Here is a 16,567-nt window from a genome sequence, read left to right as displayed (position 1 = left end):
TATATATATATATATATATATATATATATAAAGAGCTACGTGGAAATATGAGAAAGCATGCATACAACCAACTCTGGGAAATTATTCTGGACTTTCAAATTAATATTTTAATCAAATTAATGACTAATGTATAAAAGAAATATTTTTAAAGGATTATAAAATGAATTTTGATCATTTATAGAGGAAAACAATTCTAATGTAAAAATAACAAATTCTCTATTAACTATGCTTGTCTTTCTCTCAGTAAGACAGATCCCAGGATTTTATACTTTGAAACATTTTTGGAAAAAAAGTATTTTCTCTATTTTTGCCCACAAAAACAGGCACTGAAATTAATAATACAGGTAGACCACAGCTCTGAGAAATTATATTTGAAGTTTCATATTTAAATACCAAAGTTTTTAAATCATCCACCATAACTTTCTAACAACGGTCTTTCTTAATGATAAATTTTATCAATCTCCAAAACTCATTTTAAATTATTTAAAAGTAGCAAATTAGATAAAGCAACACACAAATAAATTCCACATTTACAAGTAAAGAAATCACAGGGGCTACAGTTTATAATCAACATAAACTTGAAAGAAATAAAGCAATAACTTTCCTGCCACCCATCATTCACTGCTTAAATTTGTGGTGAAAAAGATTTATCTATAATGACCTTTAGTCTGTTTCTTAACTCTGTGTGTATTGTAATTAGCTAAAGGCATTGAACAAATTAGTTCGTCCTATTTTTATTCCGGTCCCAGAGATAAATGGCTAATTTATGAAATATTTCACTCTGTGTTATGAGAATTTAGCAAATGAATATGGAACCAAATATAAACACTTTATACCATATGTACAGTTACTTTCATAAGGCATTATCATGTAATTTTTTATTGAAAAAGATTCAATATAGTAAAGTCTTATTTTAAGATATAGTTTCTTTCTCAATCCGAGATGTTTAGTTTATGAAAATATTGTTTTTCTCTATATTCTTTTTGTATATATGCCAACATATACCTGTGCTAGAAATATTTTATGGGAATTACAATTCTTTATATTTGTATTTTCTATATAAAGGCATATACAACTTTGAGGCAGTGTTTCTGATGGAGAGCAGAATTCATAAAGAGCTTGTATGTGCTTCCGTGCTCCGAAATTATATGAAATCCACTTCGAGAAGAAACTTATTTGATTAAAAAAACAAAACAAAAACAAAAACAAAACTGCACCAATGCACAGCCAGAGGCTGACGATTAGAACTAATACATAACCACATGAACATCATATTTATATAGTTAACATCTTTAAGGATGATCAGTGCTAACATATAGTATTAGACATTTGGCACTAATGTTTGCCATTGGTCCAGCAATTGGCAAAATTTGTTTCTATGTATAAATTTATTTTTGAACATTAGGTCTGGCTAGACGTATCTTCACTATTTATAAAAAATATTTAGACAGTAAGCTCACGTTGAATAACTAGGTCTACTGTGTTCTGGAAACTCTTCAGTAGTAATACAGCTTTTTCATGTTCCATATGTACAAAACTATGTCCATTTGCCTGTAAACACACAAATAAAACAGGGAAATCAATGCAAGATACTTGTTTGTCACCTCACCACTGTTTCTAACCGCAAGATTCAAGGGAATATTGAGCAACCAAAAGCTACCAGTTTTTAAAATTCACAACAGAATTGTAACTATGGAAACAACTAGTGAATTTCACCCAGCTTTGATTCAGTTTATTAATTCAACAAATATTTAACAAGCATCTAGTATTTCCTATCTAAGACTGTCCTGGCCACTGCATGAATCATAGAGATATCCTGGTGAATAACAGATAGAATACATTTGAAATATGGTAGCTGTTCTGTGGTTGTTCTTTTGATTTTGTTTTGTTTTTGCAGGTACTTAGTTGAGATGTTTTGGAAGTGTCCACAGGACCATTGCCTACTTGCTATATAATTACTGAAAGACTAATCCCATCAGCAAGGTCAAATATTTCACTCTTGGCACACACGACTGCACACTTATAGTCTTATTAGATCTTACTTTCACTCACTGAAAAGTTCTTAGTTTATACAATTTTTGTATTTTTGTATGTTCTTTTTTTTTAAGATTTTATGTATTTATTTGGGGGAGAGTGAGAGACAAGGAGAGAGAGAAAACATGAACAGGGGAAGGGCAGAGGAAGAAGCAAGCTCCCTGTTGTGCAGGGAGCCCAATGCAGGACTCGATCCCAGGACCCTGGCATCATGACCTGAGCCAAAGGCAGATGCTTAACCGACTGAGCCACCCAGGCGCCCCTACATTTTTATGTTAAAGAAACCATTTTTACTTCCCCTTGCTAAATGCAAGTATATTCATTATTTATGCCTGTGGTTCTCAATGGCATCCAATGTAACTAAGAGATCTATTCCTCTGAGGTAAAGCACAATGATATTAGTAATAGTGAAAATGCCTGCCATCTTCTAGTTAAGAATCATCAGTCTATGTATTCAAAATCCATTTTAAACATAATTGCCTAAGGTTACAATTTTGGGATTCGACTTGTTATTATTTGACATTTCACATGCTTCTCTGTTGTAAGTGCTCATTTTTTCTACAGTAAATTAGAGATTCTCTTGATTGGAATAATTTTTACTATTAATATAAAAAGAAGTGGATCCCATAAACCTTCACTATCATTAAGGCCCAAAGAAAACACAACTCTCCTGAAACTTGGTAGGAATAATTCTTGGAACTCTAATGACTAACAATTATGTAACTGTTTCCTTGCATCTGGGGCTCTCTTGACGTGGAAGAGCCAGCCAAATGGACTACTTGGCAAAGTACAGACAATACAGCCAGTTAATCAGCCGCTGTTTTCAGTATTCAATTGACTGATACTAATTTTGGGAACCCAGTGCCTTTGTTGTTTTACTTTTTGAATGCTTTCTTAAAATATGATTAATATTTCAAATAACCACTCAAGATATTTCACTGCCTTTGGCTTTTTAAAATTTAAAACAGCAGATCACAGTACTGTATAGCCTTTGTAATATCGATGAAAGTCATCTTACACATTATATTTTATCACTAGTTTGTTGAAATTGGTTGGCTAATGATACAATAAAAAAAGAAGGTCCTAAAATATTGTATTTCTTAAACCACAGTACATCTAACAAGGAAAATACTAGGACACAGAAATGTAAATCCATGAAAGCCCATATAACTGTAAGTATAAATTTGTTTTGAATTGAAGAATCTCCTTCTCTCTCTCACCTTCCCTCCTCCTCTCTCTCCACATATCTATATCCTTTAATATATATAATAACATTTAATTAATGGAAATGCCTATCAAAGTTGGCATTGGGTGTTTCAGTGGCAGGAAACAGTAGTTGGGTAGAACTCTGGGTTTGTTCCACAGCCCAAATTTCTTGCTTAAGTTGTAGTTGAAACCAGACAACTGGGTTCCATGTGATGTTATTTCTGGTCAGATGATGATATGGGATAGAGAACACAGCATATGGTACATTCTTCTTTTGATTCTCAATCTGTATCCGACATTAGGAAAATAGCAAACTTGGGTGAAATGTATGCTTTTTCCACTGTATTTTTGAGGAATATACTAACTACCTTAATGTCTTCAATTTGACCGAAGGACATACTTGAATTGTGAATTAACTTTAACTCTACTTATTTGTTTACTTACTTACTTATTTTAAGTAAGTTTGATGCCCAGTGTGGGGCTGGAACTCACAACGCTGAGATTAAGAGTTGCATGCTCTTCTGACTGAGCCAGCCAGGTGCTCCTAAATTTAACTTTAATAATGGAGTTCTTGAATGTCCTTAATAATAACTTTGCACTGCTCTGATTTCTCTATCAGAAGACTCAAAATCTAGAATTGTAATGAACACACAACCCAACAAAAATTTTCAGGGAATTGTTTGAAATTTCAGTATCTTAGTGTTTTAGGGAAAAGGAATGCTCTAGGGTTTGGAGGCCATGAATGGTATATTGTCCACCATTAGACCTCACCATTCCTGGTTTTAGGAACTGCCAGTCTCAAAATAATATCAATCTTAAGAGCATAAATTGCACAGAACCCAGACAGCAGATTAATCATAACTTAATTTTGAATGATACTTTTATCAAAAGGTCTTCAAAAAAGGGTGTTCCATTTCACCTTTTCTTTCATTTTTTCAGTCAAAAATGTCTGTTATGTATTAACTGTGTCCAAGGCATTGTGCGTGGCACTGGGGATAGGAGTAAGAAAGAGATGAGACAGGGAAGGCTCCCATCAAAGAGGTGACCATCCAGAAGGGGTAATTTAGCCATGGACGTAATTAATGTAGAAAATGCCTTACCTGTCATAGGCACTCAACAATTGCTGAATTGAATTAACATCAGAAGAGATAAATAAAGTTCTAGGGTAGCTCAGTGGAAGGAAAAGGGAAGATGGAAATTTTCAGGGAATCTATTTTCTCTGAAGTAAATAAGGACAGTTTCCCCCATACTCACACCTGGTGAGTTTCCCCTGTACTCACACCTGGCAAGAGTGTGATTAGTGAAGGGCCACAATCCTTGTCTCGCTCAAGCCTGCAGTCTCCTCCAGCCCTAGACATGTGAACAGTTGGCTATTTCAAGTAAATTCTTCAATGATCCATGTAGGGGAAAGAGTTTTAAGATGATCTAGGTATGCAATCATTTTTATGAGAATTTAAAAATAAAAATATTAGTGAACTTAGACCCTAGGCTTTAGCAGAGGAAACAACCATAAAAATAAGCTAATGCGGGGGGCTTGATAGGAGAGGGGGTTAGTTTATAGATTCTTTTCTTCAAAACGAAGAGGGATAGCCCAATATGTGAAATATTTAAACAGAACTTTTCTGAAGCGATAGAAAGAGGTAGTAAGAAAGTGAGAGAATGAGAGAGCAAGCACCATCTAGGCTAACCCTGTTATTTAGTAAGTGAAAGAGGTACACCTCAGAGAGGCCCGGCTACCAGACTGAGGCCACACATCCAGGGCTGAATAATCCAATACCATAATATTCATTCTTATTATTTCTCTCAATACTTCACTGAAATAATATGACCATGATTGCTTCCATTGATCTGAACTAACATTTCATTGATTATGATAAAATAATGAACATGTTCCCCTTAAAATTGTTTTGCTCTGTTGCCTCCTGACATAATTTGTTCTTTACAGTGCTTTCAAAACCTTAATTCTCATTCAGATTCCTATCAAGATTAACTTAAGTCATTCCAAAAATACTGGTAGAAATAACATTTAGTCCTAAATTAGCATCTCCAGAAATGCTGAACCTCTCATTCTTATTATAGTGTTAACTCTGGCTTAATTGGGTTCTTGTAGCCATATGTGAGCTTTCTCTCTCAGAAGTGGAAAGACTAAGTCAGGCTATCTGCTAGGACAGTGCCAGGAAACTTGAGAGGAAATGGATTAAAAAAGGAGAAAACTTTTAGGGTAGAATCTATAAATTTGGCATTTAGTTGAACCAGGATAGAAGAAACAGACAAGAATCAGATTGTGACACCACTAACAGAAAATGGAAACGAAGGAATAGCTTAGTTAGGAAGACAAGGGGGTTTGAGGCCATGGCAATGCATGCAAAGGAAATGCTGATCATATATTTAGAGACAAGAGACGAGTTCAGGAAGGAGGTCACGGTGGCAGCTTAGCGACGGACGTTAGGTTTTACTGCCATTTGGTATTCACCGCATGGAATACTGAGAGATTTATCAGAAAATAAATTTAAAAGGGAGCATTGTGAAAGAAGGGAAATCTAACTAGGAGAGCAGGATGAGGTTGCAGCTTGGGACATGTAGAGCAAAGCTGAAAGACAGTGTTTGCTCTTGCCTTGGGCATCTAGGAAAATCTGTCTGAAATAAAGGAGGCGAAGGTGAAACAGAGCCTAAGCCTTCCTGCAGGAGGATGGCAGAGAGCTGGCTCGAGCTCAGTGGCAGAACTGAAGAACAGGGATTTTCACGGGACCGAAGCACGGAGGGGAGAGAACAGAGCAGCAGGGCTCCTGGGAGATCCAGGCAGAAGGATAACTGGGAAGAGTCATCAGGAAGGGGATCAAAGTACTGTGCTCACAAAAGTATCAGGAAATCCAAGAGAATCAAATGGCCCCAATGAACCCTAGCATTCTGCAGCAAAGAGGAGAAAAAGCAGGGAAAAGGCATAGCCAGCTGAAGTCTGGCCTTGTATCTGGGTCTGTTTCCAATAAAACAGTCTTCAAGATGTTCTGAAACACCACCTGAGCTCTGATTCAAGGCTAGAAAGATCCCCCTTATAAACTAGCTTTTAACATCCCTTTACACCATCAGCTTTTAGTTTTCATGCTTTGTAAGTCACGAACGAGAGTTATACGGTTGGAAACTCAAGGGTAGAGCTGATTTCCCCAGAAGGAGATACGCAGGTTGATAACGTAGATCACTGAGTCAAATAAACATTGGGACTCTACCTGTAATTTTAGTCCCCAGAAATATTCTGGATCTAAAAACCAGAGCTTCTGGAAACCTCAAGAGGCCTATTTAAAATGCCACAACTAGGGACTGCCTAGGAATGTCTTCAAAACAGCAGGAGAACTCTGAAAGATCAGAAAGCACATTATCTTAGAAAGTTTTTTAAAGATTAAATGGGTTAATGTATGTCAAGTGCTTAGGCCTGGCACACTATAAACCAATCAAATGTTACCCACTACTATTAATGCTGCTTCACTGTTACTTTCTTGAAGTTTCATTAAGTCACAAGAATAGAAAGACAAAATGTCAGAGCAAGGGACTTTCTCTTTCTTCTTTAGTTAAGCCTATTTTTTTATTTTTAAGATGCAAACGTGAGGACTGGAGATAGTACATGAGATAGCCAGGCTAACAGAGCTAGTGAATAGGTGGGAATTTATGGTACAGTAGTCAACTCAGTAACTTGAAATAATTCATTTCATTGGATATTGTGAGGTTGTTAATGAATGTTTTAGGTTCATTAAATAAAGTCAATTTTTAACATGAATTGAGCCATTTCTTGACATGAAACATTGGGTTAGGCCTGATGCAGGTGGAAACAATGACAGAAGGGGTCGGAAGGGGTGTTTGAATGAAAGTATAGAGAATCTCAGTTTGAGAGAACCTTCTCCTTCCACTGTTAGGACTGACTAGCAAAGGGAATTTATATTGTTAAAATGAATTTGGCTATCTGGCTAACATCTTGGGCAGTTCAGATAAGAAATTGGAAAATTATGTTACTTTGTGTAGGGCTTTTCCAATTAAATGAATATGAGAAGAATTGTAGTATTTCAGCTAGCAATGTTTTGTGGTTGTCTTATGTGTGTGAATAGAAAAAGAGCTGAGGAAGTAAAGGCCACTACTAGGCAATATTGATTGATTGCAGGGTATAAATCCAATGACGCTTTGAAAGGTAAATGCAGGGGCGCCTGGGTGACTCAGTTAAGTGTCTGCCTTCGGCTCAGGTCGTGATCCCAGGGTCCTGGGATTGAACCCTGAGTCAAGCTCCCTGTTCAATGGGGAGTCTGCTTCTTCCTCTGCCCCTGCTCACATGCTTTCTCTCTCTCAAATAAATAAATAAAATCTTTAAAAAATAAAAAAAAGTAAATACATATAATCTACATTTGTGCGTTTGATATTTTGAATATATGAGTATTATAAGTGCAAAAGATGATTTGAAGAATCAATGCTAAATTAAAGAAATTATAAAATACATCATCAAAGTTGGTCACATACATGTTTTATATAAACACAGTTTATTATAATAAATGTGCACTTCAGAGGAAATAGCAATTTAATGAAAAATTAGAAATAAATGAAATGGCTTATCAAGTTAAAATGAAGTTAATAAGACAAAAATTCAGGACAGAAAAGATATTCTGAAAATTTTGTGCTTCAAGAATATATAATTAATGGGTTTCTGGCTTTAGCTGATTTGAAAGTATAAAGGAACATTTTACTGTATAATCTTGAAATTGTTTCTAGAAGATATCCTGCCTTTTAAAAATTCCACTTGATATCGGTGCCATAAAATGCTTTTTAATTGTCCCTTTGCATGATTTAGACATGGAAAGATGGAGGGTTAATGAAAATCATATTTACAATTACAACAAAAAGTACAGCTGTGCAATTATGGCTCATCAATGTACTGTAAAGCCTACTTGGTTTCAGGATTCCATCCTTTCGTTCCTTGCAAGATTTATCTTTGATTTCCTTCTGGTAAATGTTTTGTTAAATGGGTAAATTACAGATGTTTATGCTACAGAACTTCTCCAGAGGATGCTGTAATTCTCCCAGGAATTTTCTTGTGTCCTTATTATTCAAAGTTCTAAATTTAAAAACTAATTGCTAAGAAGGCTTGGCCACAAGGTTGGTGGTGTTATCCAATAAGAAGGAAGAATGACTCTTTTAGAATCCAAAAAAGAAATGGGATGAGGGACTCAGGTGTGTGATTTTTGGTTGACTGAAATTCACCCTCAGGGACAAACATAAGGGCAGTAGAGATGTATTTTGTACACTAGATATACTTTAGTACGTTAACATCTTTGAAAGGCTATAGCTCTTGGAATGAGGGAAAACTAAAAAATGCAGCAACCATATTAGAGCTACAAGGGCAAGCCTTCATGGTGTTTGATCCCGACAGCCAGACATTATGAGGAACAGTGGGAATCTTAAATAATCATAATTATGTTTCACATTAGCTACCTGGAATTCATTCTCATTTCAGAGTTTTAATCTGATAGAGTACTCTCGTTAAATACTGGCATTTATTTGGAGCTGAATATACTGCATAATCAATATAACGTTGACTTTATGCCAAGTCATTTGAAAAATTTTCCTTTCTATCAAAAATCTGACCTACAGATCTTAAATTTTTGGAAAGTTCCCATGAAAAATTTACATTACACTTTTTAAACGTGAGAAAGTTTGAACTCTTAATGGCTTTTACTGCAGTATTAAAAAAAATCTTCATAGAATTAAACAGAGATAAGAATTTCTCTTCTATCGTAAGTGCACACACGTATTGCAGCTTGAATGTTTCATGAATTCTGGCTCATAAAAGACATGGCAAGCTAGAAGAGACTCGACTAAAGACTTTGTCAATTATTTGCTTAGAAATTTGGGCATGGAATTAATAGTAAGTAGTAATCCTGAAGACATTTACTTATTTATCTGCTCTGATTTTAGAACGCCTGTTTTCTTCTTATCAAATATGTTGAATGAACATCTCTAGCAAATGAATTCCCTACCTTGGTTTGCAAAGCAACTCCCTGACAAGCTATACTTTATTTCTTTTAAAAGAAATAGAAAGTGAAAATGAACAGAACTGCAAAATTAATCTCTCATTTTCAGGGGGCTCGTGTAGCCATGTTGGTCTCTGTTGGGTAGAGCCCTTGCTCTTAAAAGAAGGCAGACTGGAAGTTAATTTTATTAAATGTCAAAAATGTTCTTTCCTCTCTTCCTCTTTCATTTTCTGCTCAGGTAATTTTGGGCATGCCTGCTTCCTGGGCTAGGTTATGTAAAGCCATTCTTCATTACACTGTTCACATTGCTTGGAATGATACTTCCTACACAGTAGGGATTTAATACATGTTTTCCAAATATATAAATAGAAAATGTGATGAATATGATGCTATCAGTAAAATTTGTTCCAGTAAAGTCAGTATTGTATAATGCAAGAAGCTCCAATAAGTCATTTAGCCTCTGTCAACAGTAGATACCTTGTGGCATGATACAAATGAGACAATACAGGTGCTTAATTGTTACTTTTATTTCAGCCAAATTATGGAAGTTAGAGCCAGTCTAATGAACTTAACTTGTTTTTATTGGTTTGCCTGTTTTACTTATTCGGTATAGTATTACTGTTTTCATTTGCAATATGTATTTACTCAATCTTTTATTAGTTCACTGCCCTGAATTTCATAAATTGAATAAGATATGCAGTGAAACTCTGGCATATAAAACCATACACATTTTTAAAAATTATTTTTTCTTGTCTTCTAATCAAATTGTATTAAAAAATCTTATTCTTCAAATGTACTATATCATTTAAAGCAATAATTTCTCTGAACATTAAGAATTATGTGATTCCTGACCCCTTCCTCCCACCCTTCCCCCAAACTCTCTGATGTTTTTCATTTTCAACCACCAAGTAAAATCAACTAAAGAAAAGCATTAACTCATTTGACCTTGTTGGGATATGCTTAGTGAAATTTCCAAACAGCTTAAGTCTATTTTTTTAAGGGTCCCATACTTCATTGTAACCATAACGAAAATTTCTCACTCTATTTTTTGTGGCCTTTTTGGGAGAAATTTTTAAAAATTCAGAGACATGAATATACTCTAACATTTTCCAAATGACTCATGATGATAATTATGAACATGAACACTGTGGGATAAAGCTGTGGGCACAGTTAGATGCTTCTATAAGAAACATTTCCCAAAGTGTGTTCTGTGGAGGTAGTTAATTGGTGTTGTTAGTAAAGAGGGCTTGTATGGTTAAATATGTGGGGACATTTAAGTCTGTAAGATTTCTCAGGTTCCGAAATGCTCAATACATTGTGAAATCCTGAAACAAGGGATAAAATCTGAGGTAGCTCTGAAACCTCTTTGACTAAGGAACTCCTTTCAAAAAAAGATACCGTAAGGGACACTATTGGGAAACACTACATAGTCTATACTGAATGACTCTGCTGTACTCTTTGAATTTTGTTTCTATGTTTTAAAGGAAGTTTCTCTCTCTTCTCGGACAATGAAACTGTCAGCTATATTCCTTGCTTCTGGCAATGTGCCTGGATCCAGAGGCTTTCCCCTTGGTGGTCTTGAAAGCTAGGTAAAAGATTCCAAGTATGAAATAAAGTCTTTCTTATGAATAAATGCATGAAATTTAGTGCATGGACTCTTGACATTAATTACGGCTTCTCAGAAGCACTTTGCTTTGAGGTTGTTGAAGAAATAAGCTTTAGCTAAGTAAGATAATAACTGCTAGCAGCTAAGCACACCTATTTGTCATTGAAAGAAGCAGAAAGCTTCTATTCAGACAAGGAAGGCTTGATCCAGGGTCAAATACTGATACAGCGTTTGTATCTTATGCAGTAGATACAGGCATCTGCGGACATGTCATTTAGACGTTTGGGAAATCTAAACTTTCTTCTCATATTCTGAGCCTTGAAAGCTCTATCTTAGCACCTCCTCCCCACCTTCATCCCCATTCCAAGCCCCCTGCAGGTTTCAGTGCTCCAGCTCAGGGCAAAACCTTAAAATCCTAAGGTTTTCTTTTTTTTTATGCCTGCAATCTCCCTCTCCAGTATTCTCTCTTTGGACTCCACACACACTCATTCTGACAGGAGCCTCTCACCTCTGCTCCTGAACACTGCTGCCAGGCAGCCCACAGCTTGTCCTCCTGCTACTCATCCTTCTTTCGCCTCTCTGTTAAGCCTGGAGTAACTCCTGCGCCATCAACGGTACTCTCTTGATAAGGCACTCTGAGCCAAACAACCTACCGACAGTGGACTGAAATTTCATAGACTTATTCATTCAGAGTGGGTTCTTGATCGGTCTATATGAATTGTAGAACCAAGGTTTTCTAAGACTAGAAAAAAGGTGGAAGTATCCGATTTGTTTGAATTATTGTATCTTTTGATTATTCTATTTTTGTATTTTAGAGAGAGAGCCATCGACCAGGAATGTATTTTGGAAAACACTTAAAATTATGGTATGGTAGAAGAGACTATGAAATGATCTTCAATTCGGTATCATATTAGTATACCTTGTATGAGAAAACTCTGTTTTGATAACTGGTAAAACCTGGATGTCATTAACAAGTATGTATAAGCCATTTATTTTCTCTTCTCCTGTCAAAGTTAGGCTCCTGTCTGGAGGACAGGGTGGGCAGGTAAATGAAGAGGATAGGGTTTGACTACAGTGATATAATAGAATATTATAAATATAATATGTAATATAATGTGTAATATCCTTACAAATGAGTGTTAGGCTATAACTGAACCATGTTAACTATCAAGTGCAATATATTCTTTTTTTCCAGTCTAGTCATCTTTTCAACAGTAACTATAATTAGTAGATTTTCTATATTTTAATATATTTTGAATTTAAAATGTATAATAAATTAGATTGAATTTTTTAACTGGAAAGAACATTAGAAAAAAGAAGCTATGATGTTAAACCAATGAAAATACCACTTGAAAAATGGTCAAAATTGGCAAATTCATATGGTTCAATCTAATAACATTTTTTTTATGATGGATGTGCTTACACCTGTTCTCTCTCACAGCTGTAAGATTTGACTTTGTGGAGAAGGGTGAGGCTGGGAGGGACCAGTTCTCCCAGCATGGCGTCTGGCTCCTCCTCCACGGGGTCTTCAAGCAACATGACTCACTAAACACAGTAGGTCATTTGAATATGTTTCATTAATTGTAGTGTATTTATTTTGGGAAAATGAGCAGTAAAATGACAGAAACATAATGTGAATATGTTTTAATTAAGATCACCTCTGATGCACACCTGTTTATGTAATTTCCAGTAACATGTCCGTGATTCCGTAACAGAGTAAGAAGAGAGTAGTGGGTAAAAAGAGTTATAGACAAAGAAAGAGAAAGCTCTTCTCTAATAAATTTGGGGCCTGGGGGAAATTTGGGAAATGCATATCTTTTTTGCTATTTAGTGTCTCTTTTGCTGTTTGCTGTTGGGTTAGATCAAACCCAGTAACTGCCATCACTTAGGGTACTCATTCATTGTTTTTGTTGTAGTTGTTGTTGTTTATTTCTTTGTTCCTTTTACCTTGATTTTCTAGGCTGTTACACTGTCATCAAGGCTTGTAAACAAATTTGCTCCAGTGAGGACATATTTTAATGATCTTCTAAATGAGAGGTAACTCATTTTTTCCAGTGGTCTTTAAACGAAGAGCCAATAGTGTTATAGACAAAAATATAATTTGCCCTCTTAGCGTCTGATGCTCGCAATGATTTCAGTTTAGAATTAGCCATTCTTCTCTCTTTCAGAGAGCATAACTGGCCACTGGTGCTTTTTAACGAGTATGAGTGAAACTGTAAATATAGTAATTTATTTGATTGCAGACTATGTGCATTTATCTTTTGCTGAAAATGGACTTTGATTTTATTGTATTAGATACAAATGAGTTCCAGAACAAAAATAAAATGTTACATATTTCATAGTCACTTGTGGAGCGAAGAGCCAACCCAGGGGCAGCCCTCCTGCAGATCTGTGGCTTTTAACAGATTGGGTTTACAATTCCTTCCTATTTCTTGCATTAGGAATTGATTCTTTGGTGCACTTTGCTGTAGCCGTATACCTCTGAGGGACTAGAAAGACCCAATCCTCATGTCCCCCCATATAATCCTTCTAGAACTGACAGAAAAGACTATTCTAACCCTGCAACTAGATACTAACTGAATTCTCATTTCCCTTCTGCAGGATATCTATATTCATCTATACTGATTATCTATCTATCTATCTATCATCTATCTATCTATCTATCTATCATCTATCACCTGTCTATAGATATATGGATATATAACATTTTAACATACAACATAACATATATACGTATGTGTGTGTTTGTGTGTATGTATATAGATACATTTTTTTTTCCGAATCCAGAGAGAAAAGTCTTTCTTTTGCTACCTCTGTCATGCATAAAGGCTACTCCCAACCTTGTCTCAAGCTTTGGAAGGCTTCGCTAACCGGCATGGCATTCAAGTAGATCAGAGATCTGAGATTAACTGGCTATGTTTTTTTTTCAGACTCAGAGATTCAGAATAATTTCTTTGAAATTCAGTAAAAGAAAGAACTAGCCATTTCTTTTGCTAAACAGCAGCATTTACCAAGTGTAGGGATTTACATTGTGAGTTTATTCTTGACCATTTTTCATGGAAATTTATACAATTACTGAACAGTTGAATTTTTAACCTGAGGGGACCTCAGATATAATACGAACCACAGTTCATTTTACACATCATAATTGTAAGTCCTATAGACATGATATAAAATGCTTAAGATCAAAGAGCTAGTTAGGAAATAAAAAATATAGAACTTCCATAACAAAATGGTAAAAATAATTCAGATTATTTTATGTGTCTTTTTCATTTCAAGATTTTAACTCTGAAGATCAACTGCTGGCTTGGTCTTCTGCCTGCATGGAATGGACTCAAATCTGTTTGGATGATATTTCTACTGTGACAATGCCACTGGTTCGAGCAACCCAGAGTCTTCAGAGAATTATCATTTTTGAAAACTTGAGTTTTCATGATCTTGTTAGTTTAAAATATTTCTGAGAATAAAATATTACGGCTATATATACATATATGTATATGTATGTATATATGGTTATATATATATGGTTATATAGGGGTCCTACTTCTCTAGAACTTTTTGAAAGTGTTTGGTAAATAAAAGATAGAAGATCTCCTCAGAGCTGAGCTGTGTGGGGTCCTTGCATTGTTGTAACTGTTTGCAGAGCTAGTGTAACTAGAAGGTGCCTTTCCCACATGTCTTCATGTGTCCTTATGTCTTCGATGTGGAACCATTTCATAATTGCTTCAAATGGTTAAAGTCTGTAATGTCAGATAGTTCCACCTAGTCATAAAGTGGGGAATTTCGGGGTTATAAGTCAGAATACTGAATCTTAAATAAATTGATGACCTAAGGGCCTTTCTCTGGGACATAGGAAATGATTAATAGAAGCGAATTCAGAGAGAAAAAAGAAAGCAAAATAGTCACACCAAGCATTTACTTAACTGCTTACTGGAGTGACCCTTTTTTGTTACACAGAGCTTTAAGTTAGAGAAAAAGTCCTTTCCATCAGACAGTACATTTTAATAAGTCACCTTACTATAGTTAAACTTCTGTTCAAGTATCTGAGAAGGGGGAGTAGGGAGATATAACCACGCATTTCACAGTATTCAAACAGTAATAAGCTTTCCGTTGAGAACTTAAATATGGATCAGTCCCTTCTTCCTCATCTAAAGTCTAAATAGATACCCTAATTCAGTACTCCGTTACTCTTACTTATACTTGATAGCTATGCATAGATTCTTGTACGTTTCAATTCTTCTTTTATTACCAAATAACACTATTCATTTAAACAAAAATATGCAGAACATCTACCACGTGCCAAATACTGGAATAGATAGGATTATATCAGATTGAATTTGTTTCTGACTTGCTTCTCAACCCTGCCAAAAATAGAGGCAAATAAGAAGTGTGAAAAGGACTTATTGCCAATCATTTAATTCAAGTCACTCAATAACATGGTTACATATTTGTTTTAGTGTGGCATTCGAAAGCTGTGGCTTTTATTTCTCTTACCTGAAGGATCTTATCACCAGGCTGCAGCAGGTTGGATGCTGGTCCATCAGGCTGAACCCTAGTAACAAAGATACCCTATAAGTCAGAAGTAACAGAGGTTAGGATTGTATTATCAAGAACTAGGCCTCGTTAAAAAAAAGTTTCATTCACATAGAAAACAATGAAAACAGACTAAAAACAGTTTCCACATGTGAGCTTCAAAGATTTTGATAGCATTTTAAGCAAGGCACCACTCTTCAAGTCAAGTTTAAGAAAAGCAACATCTTTACTTGCATAACAAAAGCTGATCTTGTTTTTAAAGTGCATTTACGACTTATAAATTAATCTCATGGCATAGTCTTAATTTCTTTCTTAAATAATTTGAAATATGGCACTAAACCATCTTTTACATAATTCAGAAATCATCCTAAGTTATTCTTCATTGAAAATGTCTTCTATTTGACAGGTTGTAAATTCAGTGTACACTTTAAAAACCTTATCAGAATTACATATAGATACTGGTTTGTTTTAATCAGTATTACTTTGTATGTTACTGGAAATTTTAATATAAAATGTATATGAACAAATTAAACATAAGAAAATGTCAATATGCATCTTAAACATAAAGTTTCTGCCAACGTAGAAACCAAATCCTGAAACTGATATATTTAGTTTATAAAAAAGTCAAATTAATTTTATTGATCATGTATATAAAGTAAGCATTTATTGAATGCCTACCATATGCTAGGTCTTGATTACTAGTGTTATAGAGATATACAGAATATAATTTTTGGCTTCAGTGAGCTCATAATATAGTAGAAGAAAAGTCAAGAAACCAACAATTACAAAAAATTAAAAATATAATTTACATAACAATATGTATTGAATAATAAAAATGATATCTCAATACAGTTGACATTATTTTTTTTTAGTTCCTAAGAAGTATTAATAGAATAGAAGATAATATTGTAATGTCATTGCCTGTTATTTAGGAAATTATCTTATTTGTTGATTTGTAGACTTAATGACTCTCACTTAAAACCATTAACTTTATGTATGCCTGTGTGAATGGTTTAACAAGAAGGCCCTAGTTGAAATACTTCCATGTGTGTTTTCATTTAGCACATCAGATCTTTGTGAAAGTTATTAATTTAAAGCTGTCGAATGATTTTTATCTTTGATTTTAATGTTTTCCTTCCCACTCAAAGATGAAACTATAGACAGCCATAAAAATCCTTAGAAA

At 34.8% G+C, this 16,567-nt stretch overlaps 1 protein-coding gene across 7 annotated transcripts in view; it reads right to left on the bottom strand.

The window, feature by feature from the left end:
• Positions 1 to 27: 27 nt before the first annotated feature.
• Positions 28 to 16,567, bottom strand: part of LRRC7 (leucine rich repeat containing 7) — a 555,497-nt gene continuing 538,957 nt past the window's right edge. For 6 of the 7 annotated variants that reach the window (XM_034653683.1, XM_034653674.1, XM_034653675.1 and 3 more), the window contains 2 exons: positions 15,346 to 15,420; positions 28 to 1,551 (listed from right to left, as the gene is read on the bottom strand). In XM_034653683.1, coding sequence (XP_034509574.1) covers positions 1,444 to 1,551; positions 15,346 to 15,420 — 183 coding nt within the window. In that variant the 3' untranslated portion in view covers positions 28 to 1,443. The remainder of the gene's footprint in view (positions 1,552 to 15,345; positions 15,421 to 16,567) is intronic. The other variant, XM_034653676.1, reaches the window with a different exon arrangement.

Source organism: Ailuropoda melanoleuca, chromosome 2 (genome assembly GCF_002007445.2).
Source record: "Ailuropoda melanoleuca isolate Jingjing chromosome 2, ASM200744v2, whole genome shotgun sequence".
NCBI lineage: Eukaryota > Metazoa > Chordata > Mammalia > Carnivora > Ursidae > Ailuropoda > Ailuropoda melanoleuca.
Note: the sequence above shows the minus strand (reverse complement) of the source record. Positions and strands in the feature narration are given on the sequence as shown.